Source organism: Nicotiana attenuata, chromosome 9, assembly GCF_001879085.1.
Source record: "Nicotiana attenuata strain UT chromosome 9, NIATTr2, whole genome shotgun sequence".
Taxonomy (NCBI): Eukaryota; Viridiplantae; Streptophyta; class Magnoliopsida; order Solanales; family Solanaceae; genus Nicotiana; species Nicotiana attenuata.
Window position 1 is genome coordinate 4,867,281 of NC_031997.1, and position 15,387 is coordinate 4,882,667.

The 15,387-nt window shown below is 38.0% G+C and overlaps 1 protein-coding gene across 1 annotated transcript; it reads left to right on the plus strand.

Moving 5' to 3' along the window:
• LOC109232000 (protein NEN1-like) lies at window positions 2,913–14,980 on the plus strand. Its single transcript, XM_019397625.1, has 6 exons — window positions 2,913–3,396; window positions 4,450–4,607; window positions 5,427–5,473; window positions 7,063–7,126; window positions 13,444–14,180; window positions 14,593–14,980. The coding sequence occupies exons 1-6, from the start codon at window positions 3,126–3,128 to the stop codon at window positions 14,822–14,824; spliced, it is 1,509 nt and encodes a 502-aa protein (XP_019253170.1). The 5' UTR covers window positions 2,913–3,125; the 3' UTR covers window positions 14,825–14,980.

A 15,387-nucleotide genomic window follows, 5' to 3' on the forward strand; every position in this document is an offset into this window, starting at 1 on the left:
AATGTCCAAACTGTATCTTGCACGTCTTGCAGCCTACACTACAACCAAATAAAGTCTTACTTGATCTTAGACTAAGTAAGCTTGAATTAGTAGAGTATTACACCAAAGGTAAATCTATGGTACATTTTTTGTGGCACATGAATTTTTTTTTTGGAGTGAGTTAATTCTTTCTATTCAGAGTTCCTAATTGTTCTTGAATTTTATTATATGTGGGACTACTCTCTGTTATTTGTTGTGAGAGACACATGACTTGTGAGGGATATATGATGTTCTTTAGCTTCTTTATTAGAGTAAGTGAGCAAGTTTTGAAAAAATTGGCGCTTTTGAGTCGAGTCTTGAGGCTCGGATGCTACAATATGGTTTTATCTTGTTTTAAATATTCTTTGCATGACGAGTTAAGAGAGTTATTTGAAAAAGGTCTTCCTTCTTTAGAGTATAGTTTGTATTGTTTGAGGACGAGCAATGGTCTAAGTGTGGGACGTTGATGGCATGCTAGAAATATGGATATTTTATGTTACTTCACCTATTATTTACTACACTTTAATTATGTTTGAGCTAAAATATGAAGAATTTGTACTCATTACGTATTTTCTGTTGTGTAGGCTGAGATTCCGAGTTAAGATGAGTTTTTGAAGCTAAATTAGATAAAAGAAAATTTTGGAGTCAGAGTAGAAGTTCGAGAGTTAAGTCGGATTTGAATTGGGGAGCCGAAGACCAAATGCACATACAAAAAGTTAGAAGAAAAATGCTCAAGGCCATAAAAGGGCCTATCACGGCATGAGATGTGACGTGTCCAAAGAGGGACTAAGGATCTCATCAAAACTAAGAAAACATCCGGGAAAATTAGCAAGGCACTTCGTGTTGGACGACATGATGTACCTCACGTCCAACGTAGTGCTTCCCATTTTGGTTGTCAGGCAGCCAGAGGCGGACCCAGGTTTTGAGCACGATGGGGCACCACTGTATGCTACTCCCTCCGGTCTAAAATAAGTGATTTTTTGGATGTTTTCACACAAATTAAGAAACTCACCTTTTAGCATTAATTAGCAATGAAATTGACCATATTAACCTTTACTATCTCACATAAACACTCCTAACACATATTCCAACACTATTTACTTCAAGGACAATGTAGGAAAAAAATAATTAATTCATTCTTGAAATCTGAAAAAATCACTTATTTTGGACCACAAGAAAAAGGCCAAAAAATCACTTATTTTGGACCGGAGGGAGTAATCACTAGCGATAAAATTCAGCATGCGATTCTTTGAAAACTTAATATTTATGATGACTTATCATCCAAGTATTAACAAAAAATATTCTAAAGAAAAAGAAAGAACCGAATATATATATATATATATATATATATATATTCGCAAAGTTCTAGAGAGAGAGAGATATTTCTTCGCAAATGGGTGCTTGGGAAGGGAAGATGTTTAATTAAGCATGTTTCATACTTTAAAATTCTAGTTTTTAATTTTAAAAAAAGGAGCAAGGATCTAAAGGGCGTTAAAACTTAAAATTATCAAAGACCTACTAAAGAAATCAAGATTAAGAGTATGGTAATACTAAAAGAACTGAAGAAGAGTGTCAAACTCTTAATTGTCATTGCCGAGTCAGATTGTTGAAGAAGGTTGTCGCAAAAGGATTTGTATTTTCTTATTTGTGGACCGATAAGTTGCAATTTAAGGCTTTTAATTTTAAGGGAGGAATTTGAAAAAGAAGAAAATGAATTAAGTTTACTTATGTGTTAGTACTAAACTATAATTGAATAAAAAAAAGAGATTAAAAAAAGCAATTTGCTATTAAATATAAATTACATTGTATTCAAAGAACTAAAATATTAATCAAGTTGACTATTATATATTAGTACTAAATTACAACTGAATTCCAAAAAATAAGATAAAAGTAAAAAATAAAGGAATTTGCATAAATACCTTCACTTCGGTTAGCTTTGCTTGACTAATCGATGAAAAACAATTAAATATAAAATATATTGTACTCAAAGAAAAAGAGGAAAGGAGTAGAAAAAAGTTGGGATTCGAACCTACGTTTGTATCGGTGCAGAACAGGAGTTTGTATCGTAACATTATTTTTGATATTTTCTACTTCTTCAAACTTAAGTGTGATGAATTTCTCCATATCTATGGAGTAGTTCTTCCCTAAGGTTTTGACGGATATGGTATTTTGAGAAATATTTATGGATTTAACTTTAATTTTATTGCATGAATTCGTGTATGGAGCTTTGGATTGATTGTGAATTTAGTCACCGGTTTATTTAATCGAAAGAGGAATATTTTGGTATCTTTGTCTTATTTTATTTAGTTTAATTTAGTAATTCTTCTAAGTAATCGTGAGAGCTTTTTGAATCGTTAATTAAACCAAGTTAGGAGAATATTCGAGAGACGTTTTCCTAAAGACTAGTCCACTAATGTGTTCTTACATATCTTCACAGTGTATCATATTAATTTATCTCATAGAGCTTACATTTTATCGAGATATGGATCTTGACCTTACGAGTAAGCTAATTATCTAGCGAAAGTGCTTTTCTAATTAATTAGTCAAACACAAACTAATTCTCGCCAAAAGCACTTTTTTAAAGAAGTTATACACATCGATAGAGTAGAGGGACTTGCTTGCCGTCCGGGCATCCTCTGGATTCCAGAATTAAAGATATACAAGAAACATGTATACGATATCTCAATGACAACTTGTAATTATAATCTGAACAGCTGCTGGAATATACCTTAGTACTGCACTGACGATTCAATTGGCTTCAAGTTTTGGATTTTCAATCACATCCTTTTAGCATATCTTAATCTCCCAAGTTAGACAAAGAATATGACAACTAAATACCGGATAAAAAATAAAAAAAACAATAAAATCATAAATCTGCTTTTGATATTCCTTCCTTGCGTGTGAGGTGAGCACAACCAAAACAAGCCTCCACCCAGCCCAAATTACAAGAGTCATTCCTTTCAGCATATCTACCAGTAAAACATATACAGTCGTCCACGTCTTATATATATATATATATATATATTCAAATCCAAACACACCGCCATAACTATTTCATCCATTTCCTTTCTTAATTGTTTGATATTTTTGGAGCTAATTAAGAAACCATGGAAGATAGGTCGGAGATAGTATTTTTCGACGTAGAGACAACAATTCCGACACGAACCGGACAGGGATATGCACTCTTGGAATTTGGGGCAATTCTCGTTTGCCCGAGGAAGCTTGTGGAGCAAGAGAATTACTCCACCCTCGTACGACCTGACGACCTCTCTCTCATTTCCCAACTTTCTGTTCGGTGCAATGGTATTACCAGAGATGCTGTCACTTCTGCCCCTACCTTCGCTGATATCGCCGACAAAGTTTTTGACATTCTCCATGGTCAGTTTCTAACCCCTACACCCACCTCTTTCATCTCTTTCACATGTGCATCTACTGATTTATAGAGGAGTAAGATTCTTCCTTTTTTGGAATGGCTGAAATTTTTTAATTGAACACCAGATAAAACCATTTTGATTTTTGCTCTCAAGGGAATTGTTAAGTCGTTGAACTATAGGAGTAACAATCTCAGGTTCGAAATTTAGCTGTAACACTCTGTACGAGTCTATATGCACCAATCTTGATGGGCATGCTTACGTCAGATTTTGCTCTATTTTTTTCCTGCGGTAGAAATCAGATAAAATGGGTTGAAAAAAAATAAGAAAAAAGGAATACTTAAGCTGATTCCAAGATATATGATTGAATCAAAGTGATCAGTCATCCAAATTATCTATAAAAAAAATAGATAGAATAACTTCCACCTTGTCAACTGCTAATGAAAGAACGAAATCCGGGTATATACCAATACCTATTACGGGTAAAAATATGAAGATCAAAAGGAATAAATCTCACGGTCCAGAACATAAGCCAGATGACGGAACGAGGAGACCTAGGATGTAGAAGATCATAACATAAGTGATTCGGCAAAGTTGGAATTAAATTATAGGGAAAGAAAAAGCAACGAGCTTATGTTCTCAATTTGAATGATTCACGATCTAATTAGACGTTAAAAATTTATTAGTGCCTGATGCGAGAAGTCTTGATGGGCATGTTTACTTGGCACCTTTGCTAGTGGGTTGTACCAGACTGCTTGGTAAATAGACCATTTTAAGTTTCCTTCCCTTACCTTCCTATGGAGGTAGGGATTCAGAATTTTAAGTTAGTTGATATGGAGTACCATAATCCGATCTACAAATCTGTGGTAGTGTGTGCAAACTTACTACACATATTTTATACAGATATATTTTTTATAAACATATATTTTTAACAGCTGCTTTTGGTAAAGGTACTTTTGGATCAAATTTATTGGACATATGTTGAGTATGATGTTGTTATCTTTTATGTGGAATTGGCTGATTTTGCTTTTGCTCTATGCTTGTTATGTTGTTTGTGTAGGGAGGATATGGGCGGGCCACAATATTCTGAAATTTGATTGTCCAAGGATTCGGGAGGCGTTTGCTGGAATTAATAGGCCTGCACCAGAACCCAAGGGAACAATTGATACACTTGCTTTGTTGACACAAAGATTTGGAAGGAGAGCTGGTAACATGAAGGTATCGAAATTTATCTGCCTTCTTCATGAAAAAGTAGGGAAATTAGATAATTTGACTCGGAGACAGTTGGCTTAAAGAATTCTCAATTGTTGGAGAAGTGTTTTTTTTTTTTTTTTGCCTTCATTTGGAAAACACTTATGGGCCTTCTGGAATTCTGGAGGTTATGGTTTTTGCCAAATTCAAGTTAATTATGTACATGCTAGAGTGGAAATGCTAAGCAACACATTTTGACATGAATAATTGCTTGTAAAGATCTTTAAAATCAGCATTCTGTTATACTGTTGTCGAGCTGTAGCATTGCCTTTTTTGTTTCCCTATACTTGTACAGATGACTTTTCGCTGGTCGGTGGGTTCTTATGTCAAAATTAGAAGATGAACTCCCAGGAATGCAATTTTCAGGCTGCACTTTTTTTTTGTATGCTTTTTTCTTTTTTCTTTTTTCTTTTTTCTTTTTTCTTTTTTCTTTTTAATGTTTTGACTTCATTGAAGGTAATAAACTAAAACAAAATAGAAATCTTCCTTTTGCATAGAATCAAACCGTCTATATGACAAAATTTCTGGTTTGCTGTGAGGAGAAGTGTATTAACTGTTTTTCCTTTCAAATTTGTTCGCTTTTTAATATGTTGATATTTCCATACATAAGCATTGGAGAGTATTAGTGAGGGAGTAAATAGGCCAATTTTGCTAATAGGAGAGGTTAATGCAATCCTTTGTACTGCTAGGGAGGTTTTGTGTACCGCCAAGAAATGTTACAGGCTATAAGTGAAGTGATTTCTTTTCAAATGTTTGAATACTGAATTGGTTTCATTTTGTTTGCAGATGGCCTCTCTTGCTACTTATTTTGGCCTTGGACAGCAAACACATAGGTAACAGAGTTTTTCTCCCTTCTTAAAATCATTAGCTTAATGCTCTTTGGCTATCCTCTTCATGGGCATGTTTCGTCTGTGGATAAAATATAAGGACATCAAGTATGCATGAATGAGTCAAAGTAGTACGTTATGTGTTGGGTTAATAGAGAACAAACACTTGATAAAGTCATCATCCTTTTATTGAACTTCTCTTGTACTTGGTTAGTGTCTTATAAAGTGTAAGATTAAATCGACTAATTCTTCTATGTAACAAAAGGAATATGATATAATATTACTCTATATTGCATTTGGTTTTGAGAATATTGACTAAGGCGACTACTCTTAGGAATAATTAAATTTATCTAATAAAATAGACATTCATATAATCTCAATTCTAATAGCCTGTTCGGCGAAGCTTCTTTTTTGAAAAAAGTGCTTTTGACTAGAAATAGAAGCAGTTTTTGAGAAGCAGAAAAAGTAGCTTATCCCCTAAAGCACTTTTTTGAAAAGCACTTTTAAGAAAAATACACTTAAAAGCACTTTCTAAAAGCTTGGCCAAACACGAATTGCTGCGTAAAAGTGCTTTTCAAATTAAGTAGCCAAACACAAACTGCTTTTCACAAAGAGCACTTTCTTGAAAAGTACTTTTGAGAAAAGCACTTTTTAAAATAAGCTGATTGTAGAATCTTGACCAAGCAGGCTATAAGTAATGCATTTTTATCGACATAATTATGTTAACACCCATTATAAAAATAAAATAACAATCAAACTAGAGCAAGAGAATCTAAGGTGTTCCAACTATATTATATACAATAGAAGCACTTCGTATAAAGTGAAGAAATGGCTGGGCCAAATTCGTAAGAATTACCTTTACAGAAAGCTTGGATCAGTATATGGACTTTTTGAGTTTGTCTGGAGGGAAACATGATAGTCCGTTGTATGGTATGTTGTTGAGTCTTGTACTATCCTGTACCATCTTGGTATTTCATCAATAAGAACTTATCAAAATAAAATTCTGATTGGCCGAGACTCTTTTATGGGATTAATAATCCCATTTCAGCTTATAATTAAGTAGTTCCTTAATTTAGCGTAATAAGTGGTCTAGCGATTAAGATGCTGCTATTGGATTTTTTTTTTGGTATCAGAATGAAATAAGTCATCCCTGTGGACCAGGCACATATTATCTTATTAACTTGTGGACTGGACTGAAGAAACGGGATAGGGTGTTATTGTATTTACTTGGAACTTTTCAGCTAGAGGTGTCTTGCGCAGTATGACCTGATAGGCAAAATTGAATATGTTTTTGTTGTTTGGTTCATGTCGTTCTCCTCTAGTTTGTTTTTCGACATAACTTCCCTGACTTTAGCTTTTATTTAGTTAATTTTGCTTTAAGTCCCTGGTGTGTGTGAGACATTCACTTTGCTACTTTCAGCAGATTGTTAGTTAACTGTCAAATAACCCAAAAATGTGTTACTATTTTTTTCCAATAGGAAACACAATCTATGCTATTGAAGGTGATTTAGATGGTTTTTCTCCGTGCAGTGTGAACTGCAAGCTTGTTGGGGTATTTTTTCTCACTTTCTCAACCTTGATGTTCTACTTTTCAGGAGTTTGGATGATGTTCGAATGAATTTTGAAGTACTAAAATACTGTGCAACTGTTTTGTTTTTGGTAAGCTGGTCCTCGACCGTACTTTTGTTTTTTTTCTCATCCAGTCTAGGTTGCTAATATTAACAATGATTCTCAAACTTGGAGAATCTTAAGCGTTTGGATATGAATTGATTGATATTTGGAAAAAAGTAGTATTTGAAGTTAAGTTTGAAAAAAGATACTTGGAAGTCTAATTGGACATGCTTTTGTTTTTTCTTTTCGTCGCATTATTTTCCTTTTTCCTATTTGTCTGTACGGCCAGCCATATGTGTTAGAAGTACAGTGCAACAGATCTAAAAGAAGTGTACTATTTTTCTTTCTTTCATATATTAAGGCCTATTGCCGCTGTGAGAATGCACGGGAGAAAATATATTATTGATGTATTGACATATGTTACAGTGAGCCCTATATATATATACACACATAACATGTCCTACTCCTAATATATATTGGATTAGGGTTATTTATTTACTCCTATTTACATGACATTCTAACACTCCCCCTCAAGCTGGTGCATATAAATCATATGTACCGAGCTTGTTACATATGTAGTTAATACGAGGACTAGTGAGAGACTTGGTGAAAATATCTGCAAGCTGATCATTCGACTTCACAAACTTGTAGCAATATCTCCCGAGAGTATCTTTTCTCTGACAAAGTGACAGTCAATCTCAATGAGCATCTTAATTATCACACACAAGTCCCATCTGACTAATCTCACCAAATTTCAACTCCTTGAGCAACTGTTTGATCCAAATTAGCTCACATGTCGCCATAGCCATCGCTCGATATTCTGCTTCTGCACTAGACCGAGCAACCACATTCTGTTTCTTGCTCTTCCAGGACACCAAATTTCCTCCTACCAAGACACAATATCCAGACGTAGAACGTCTATCAGAAGGTGATCCTGCCCAATCAGCATCTGAGTATCCAACGATCTGCTCATGGCCTCGACCCTCAAACAATAAACCTTTGCCTGGAGCTGATTTTATATACCGAAGAATGCGAACAACTGCATCCCAATGACTATCACACGGAGAATCCATAAACTGACTCACAACACTCACAGAAAAGGAAATGTAAGGTCTTGTCACTGTAAGGTAATTTAATTTACCAACCAACCGTCTATATCTTGCAGGATCGCTAAGAGGCTCCCCCTGTCCTGGCATAAGTTTAGAATTCGGATCCATCGGAGTGTCAACCGGTCTACAACCTGTCATTCCTGTCTCTTCAAGAATATCTAAGGCATACTTTCGTTGTGAGATCACAACACCTGAGCTAGACTGAGCGACCTCAATACCCAGAAAATACTTTAGTTTGCCCAGATCCTTAGTCTGAAAGTGTTGCAAGAGATGTTGCTTCAATTTAGTAATACCATCCTGGTCATTGCCGGTAATAACAATGTCGTCAACATAGACCACCAGATAAATACAGAGACTCGAGGCAGAATGCCGATAGAATACAGAGTGATCAGCTTCACTCTGAATCATGCCAAATTCTCGAATAACTGTGCTGAACTTACCAAACCAGGCTCGAGGAGACTGCTTTAGACCATAAAGTGACCGACGCAAGCGACATACAAGGCCACGAGACTCCCCCTGAGCAACAAACCCAGGTGGTTGCTCCATATAAACTTCATCCTCAAGGTCACCGTGTAAAAAAGCATTCTTAATGTCCAGCTGATAGAGGGGCCAATGGCGAACAGCAGCCATGGATAGAAAAAGGCGGACTGATGCTATCTTAGCCACAGGAGAGAAGGTATCACTGTAATCGAGCCCAAATATCTGAGTATATCCTTTGGCAACAAGACGAGCCTTAAGACGATCAACCTTACCATCCGGACCAACCTTGACTGCATACACCCAACGACAACCAACAGTAGATTTACCTGAAGGAAGAGGGACGAGCTCCCAAGTACCACTCGTATGTAAAGCAGACATCTCGTCAATCATAGCCTGTCGCCATCCTGGATGAGACAATGCTTCACCTGTAGACTTAGGGATGGAAACAGAGGACAAAGAAGATAGAAAAGCATAATAGGGTGATGACAAACGATGATAACTCAAACCGACATAATGGGGATTAGGATTAAGGGTGGCCCGTATACCTTTCCGAAGTGCAATCGGTTGATTAAGAGGAGACAAGTCCGCAGTATTAGCAGGGTCAGGTGCAGGACGTGAATCAGCTGGACCTGATGCTGGGCGCGGACGACGATGATATGTCAAAAGTGGTGTTCCTGTGGCAGGGAGTCTAGGAGGAGCCACACTAGACTCCTCAACGGCTGGAATGGATAAGACTTCTATAGCGGAAGGTGAAGGAGGAGCTATAGGAGACTCGGGTAAGACTTCTGTGGCGGAAGGTGAAGGAGGAGCTATAGTAGACTCCTTAAAGGTCGGTATAGGTAAGACCTCAGATATATCAAGGGGGTCAGAAAGGTCAGAAGAGGTAAAGAAAGGTTTAGACTCAAAAAATGTGACGTCAGAGGACATAAAGTACCTACGAAGATCAAGTGAGTAACAACGATAGCCCTTCTGAACACGAGAATAACCAAGGAAGACACACTTGAGAGCACGAGGAGCTAACTTATCTTTCCCAGGGGCTAGGTTATGAACGAAACAAGTGCTCCCAAAAACACGAGGGGGAACAGAGTATACGGGTGATTGGGGACACAATACTGCATACGGTATCTGATTCTGGATGGGAGAGGAAGGCATCCGATTAACTAAATAACAAGCTGTGAGAACTGCATCGCCCCAAAAACGCAGCGGAACATGAGATTCAATGAGAAGTGTGCGAGCAGTCTCAATGATGTGCCTATTCTTTCTCTCTGCAACCCCATTTTGCTGAGGGGTATAAGGACAAGAGGTCTGATGAATAATTCCTTGAGAAGTCATAAACTGCTGAAATTGAGAGGATAAATATTCTAAGGCATTATCACTGCGAAAAGTGCGAATGGAAACACCAAATTGATTTTTAATTTCAGCACAAAAATTCTGGAATATAGAAAACAACTCAGAACGATCTTTCATTAAGAAAATCCAAGTACATCTTGAATGATCATCAATAAAACTAACAAAATAACGAAATCCCAAGGTTGAACTGACTCTACTAGGACCTCATATATCAGAATGAACTAAAGAAAAAATAGACTCTGCATGACTCTCAATACTACGAGGAAAGGAGGCTCGGGTATGTTTCCCGAGCTGACATGACTCACACTCTAATGTGGATAAACTAGATAAACTAGGCACCATCTTCTAAAGCTTGGATAAGCTTGGATGTCCTAAACGTCTGTGAATTAGGTCCGGAGGATCTGTAACTAGACATGCCTTGGAGGAATTTAGTGAGTTAAGGTAGTAAAGGCCTTCTGATTCAAGTCCTGTTCCAATCGTCTGCCCCGTACTGCGGTCCTGCATAATAAAGGAATCATCAATAAAATATATACCACAATGGAGGGCACGAGTCAAACGACTAACAGATGCAAGATTAAAAGGACAGCCAGGGACATAGAGAACGGAATCTAGAGTGACAGCGGGTAGGGGATTCGCTTGTCCAACTTCTTTTGCTTTGGTTTGAGACCCATTGGCTAAAGTAACAGTGGGAAGAGACTGTGAATACGCAATATTTGACAAAAGTGATTTATTACCAGAGATATGATCAGAAGCGGCCGAGTCCACAACCCATTGTCCAAGAGTACTAGACTGGGAAACACAAGCAAAAGAATTACCAGCAACAGAAGTATCAGTCTGAGCGACAGAAGCTACTTGTGGAGATGTCTGCTTACTTGCTCGATACTGAAGGAACTCATTATACTCCCCTTCAGATAAAGAAAATCCCTGGTTACCTGTAGTCTCAGTCTGAGCAACATAAGCATTTTTGGGTGGGCGGCCATGTAAAGAATAGCACACGTCACGAGTGTGTCCAAGTTCATGACAATAAGAGCACTTGGGTCTAGATCTTCCAAAACGACCTCCTCCTCGTCTATTCTCCATAGTATGAGATGCCCGATTGTCCACTGATTGGGATACGTGGACAGATGAGTCAAGTGTCTGTGATGAGCTCACTAGGGTGACTAGGTGCTGCAGCAAGGCGAAGTAATCGAGAGATAATTCATCAACTGTGGGGACGGTTGGACTAGCCAAAATCTGGTCACGTACTGAATCAAGGTCATTAGGGAGTCCAGCGAGTGTAAGAACTAGAAACATCTTCAGTCGTTGCTCTTGTTGTTTTTCAATACTAGCAGAAACTGGCATCAACGTCTCAAATTCTTCCATGACTGCCTGAACTTGTCCCAAGTAAGTAGACATATCTAATTCTTGTTTCTTCAAGTTTGTCATTCGCGATATTACATCATAGAAACGAGATATGTCATTAGTGATAGATTACGAGCCTTTTCCCAAACTAAATAACGTGTCTGGAATGGACGGAACAAGGGCATCAACTTGGAATCAATAGATCGCCACAGGATACTACATAACTGAGCATCGACCTTCTCCCACTGTGTTTTGGCCTTTTCATCACCTTCGCTAGCCTTTTTTGTTAAATGATCTTGAACTCCTTGACCTTTACACCACAACTCGACAGATGAAGCCCAATCTAAGTAGTTTGAACCTCCCATTAAAGGTTCTGAGATAATCATAACACCGGAACTGCCAGAACCCGGGTTTCTAGACCCGAAAGCATCGACTCCCAAAGACATGGTTGGATTATCACCAAATAACAAAAAGAATCAACTGAAAATTCTCTGAAACAGATGAAGAAAACACTGTGTTTGCCGGGAAAGTACTGTAGCTGCCGGAAAAATCATTGTGGTCGCCGGAAAAACTCAAAGTGGTCGGAATTGAAAAATAAAATTATGGGTAGGCTCGGAATTTGAGGGCGATCCAACTGCCCTGAAGGAACTTCGTCAAAAAATGGCCGGAAAGTGGTGCACGCGCCGGCGCGTGGGCTCACGCGCATGAGCTTCTGGTGGCGCGTGGAGGCGCGTGGGGTACTGTTTGCCGGAGATTTTTTGTGGGGTTTGGTCGCCGGACAGTGGCGACTCTTGTGGTAGTGTTGGATTTTGCACAACACTGACAGAGACAAAGCAGACGCAAACAGGCTTGAAAAAGTCGCCGGAAAAAAAGGGTTCCGGTGACTGATTTCTCTTCCCGGAATTGCTGGAATTTATGCACAGCGATAAACCTCTCACAATTGCTCTGATACCATGTGAGAATGCACGGGAGATAATATATTATTGATGTATTGACATATGTTACAATGAGCCCTATATATATACACACACATAACATGTCCTACTCCTAATATATATTGGATTAGGGTTATTTATTTACTCCTATTTACATGACTATTCTAACAGCCGCAATGTCATAACTGTAGACTACTTGCATTAGATTGTTATACCTTCCCTTTGTGTAACTTCATCCTTGGTTAGCCCCTCCTACACCCTCTACCCCAACGCCTCAACTTCAATAAATGAAGAGGGAAAAAGTTAAAAGAAAACCTGACACCCAAAGCAAGTATGGCCTGCAGCTGGAAAAATTCTCATCCATTCTCTTCTGATTTCTTCTCACGAATCTCTTTTGTAAATTAAGGCAATATTCCTTCTGCCTGCCTTAACTGAGGTGTGAATTGGCTTTTGAAACTGACAACTGTGACAGGCTAGAATTCAGCATCAAGTGTAATATGATGGAAAAATCTGTGTTATTATGTTTAATGGTTGCATGAAAATATATGAGAAAGAGGAACTATTCCATTAGTGAAACAAGATTACTGCAAGCCTTTCAGTTTAAGCTATGCAGTGCGGACGCTGAGCCTCTGATTTTGATTATTGGGGCCACCTTTTGACAGGCTGCCCAATTTGGACTTGCAAAGGGCTTTAGAGCATAGTTGCATATTTGTTGATAAAATTAAAATGTTGAATCAAAGTTGAAGTTCGATAACTGATCAAAGATGAACCCAAGAAAAGTAAGTGAATTGTTGCAAATCTAAAGTAAAGATAGAAGTGTCAACTCACTAACAGCTTTTAAACTTTTGTTGAGTCATAAGGTTCAAAATGGTATCAGATCTGGAGCTCAAATCTTAAGACAATTCTTCAGCGATCTAAAACAAATTATAAAAATGTCATTTCTCTTCCTCTACAAAAAATCATTTCTCTAATACAGACAAGCTTTTAGATATGGCAGTTGACACTGTACAATCTAACTGCATGGCCATGCTACCGCATCTTACAAGGATATATATTGATATTTTTCTCTCATTTCTAGAACTTATGTTCTGAGCCGAATAGACAATTGAACTTTGCCGTGGGTTGAATAGCTAAATTGTTGTACCTGCAGGAATCCAGCCTGCCTGAGATATTAACTGAGAACAGTTGGGTGTCTCCTAATACTGCTATAAGAAGTCGCACTAATGGAAATGCTGTTCTGGAGGGGATGGGCTCCAGTACAGATACACCTTCATCGAGTGTCAAGATAGAAAGTCTTATGAAATCTATTGCAGAAGACAACATAGAATCAGATCATCCAATATTTCCACTTGTAAGCAGAAATGTGGAGATACCACAACTTCTTGAAACAAATTCCTCTAGGCCCGACGCTTTTAACTTGGTCCAACTGAGCGCCGAAGTAAGGGAATCCATTCAGTTAGATGACATGGAAGAAGAACCTGGTTCAGCAGATTCTCGACAATCTTCTGTATCAACTGCAACAGGAGGTTACATTGGCTGCACTGACTTCTTAGAACCAAATAATATTTCAATTTCTTCTGTCTCCGTAATTCTAGCGCCCTTTTATCGTGGGACTCAGAAGATACAAATCTTGCACAACAATGCTGAATTGCAAGTTTGCTCTAGATGCCTGAAGGTGCGGTTTGGAATTAGTACTAGGTTTGTTGATTATGCTGGTCGGCCACGGTTGAGTTTTGTGGTGGATGCATCATCAGACCTATGCCAACTTTTGGATGCAATTGATAATCTTGCGCAGAAATTAAATGAGGATACAGGTAGCATGTCAGAATGGAGGCCTGTGGTAAACAGAAAGCCTGGCTTTATGAACTGTCCTACCATTCGTTTAAAGTAAGTTCTGAACTTCCTTTCTTTCTTTCTAGACAAGTGAATCTGCCAATTTTTCCTGTTATTAGAGACCAGGAGAGCTTTTGCTTCTACTGTATTTTCCTGGCATGCCCTTGATGCATATGAGATCAGATTTTCCTTTTCCGTTATGCTTTCTAATGTAAGATCAGACATGTCTGCTAGTGCATATGCTAGTCTTCCTTAAGATTTTCCAACCTGATGCACAAGTAATAGATGAGCTTTTAGTGCATGGCTAATCCAGGCTTTCCTAATTTCTATTGAATGTATTATGATATTTTCTCTCTCCTGTCGTTCACACCTCCACAGCTCCACTTACCAGGACAACGAGCCCTTTTACTGAATCAATATCCCTCTCGCGCTTCAAACTAATATTATACTGTATGTGAATGTGCAGTTTACCAACTGTGGTGGATGCTAATATCTCCCGCTGGGTCACAGAGATATACCAGAAAGAGTCTTCCACAACACAGAAGCTCATGTTCAGTAGGTTTGATGCGGCAGAACTGGATTCCTTGATTACACCAGGAACTCTTTTGGATGCATATTTCTCAGTGGATTCATACGACTACCAACAGACTGCAGGCATCCGCTTGGTGGCGAAAAAGTTAGTTGTGCATTCCTCCTGATAGATGAGGTGCCTCATTGACAGGATAACTTAAGTGTTTTTACAATTTGCTTCTGATGGCTATGTAGTTCTCTAATGAGGGAGTAGCCTGTACTGTCTGACAAGAATGACATTGCTTCCTCTAATCTAATAAATTGGGTGATTTTTCAACTTATTACAAGTATGAATGACCTTTATACGCATCCCTCTGTTGTTTGTCTGAACATCCGAGTGACTTAATGCAGCAGTAGATATAGCTCTACAGAATAAAAATGTCAAGATACACGTAATTTTTTATTAAACTTTTCTCTGACAAGCTTTACAACAAGGAGAAGGGTATGTCATCGTATATAATGTGTTTTGATCACAAGTAGGGATAAAATTTGTATCAGATCCAAAAGGGAGCCGTCCTTTCGGAAGGAAAGTAGATGATCCTGTTAGTTTCTATCATAAACAAGAGAAAATTTCACTTTATACCCATTAAACCCAAACTATTTACCCTTAAATACCCAAACCTAAACTATTTACTTTTCCTACCTATGCAATCAAGACTATTTACCCGGCCCACAGCTATTTGCCTTCCCA

Coding starts and splice junctions, on each gene's coding strand:
- LOC109232000 (XM_019397625.1), top strand. CDS start 3,126: ATGGAAGATAGGTCGGAGATAGTATTTTTCGACGTAGAGACAACAATT. Junction 3,397..4,449: donor AGTTTTTGACATTCTCCATG/GTCAGTTTCTAA, acceptor TTGTTTGTGTAG/GGAGGATATGGGCGGGCCAC. Junction 14,181..14,592: donor TGTCCTACCATTCGTTTAAA/GTAAGTTCTGAA, acceptor GTGAATGTGCAG/TTTACCAACTGTGGTGGATG.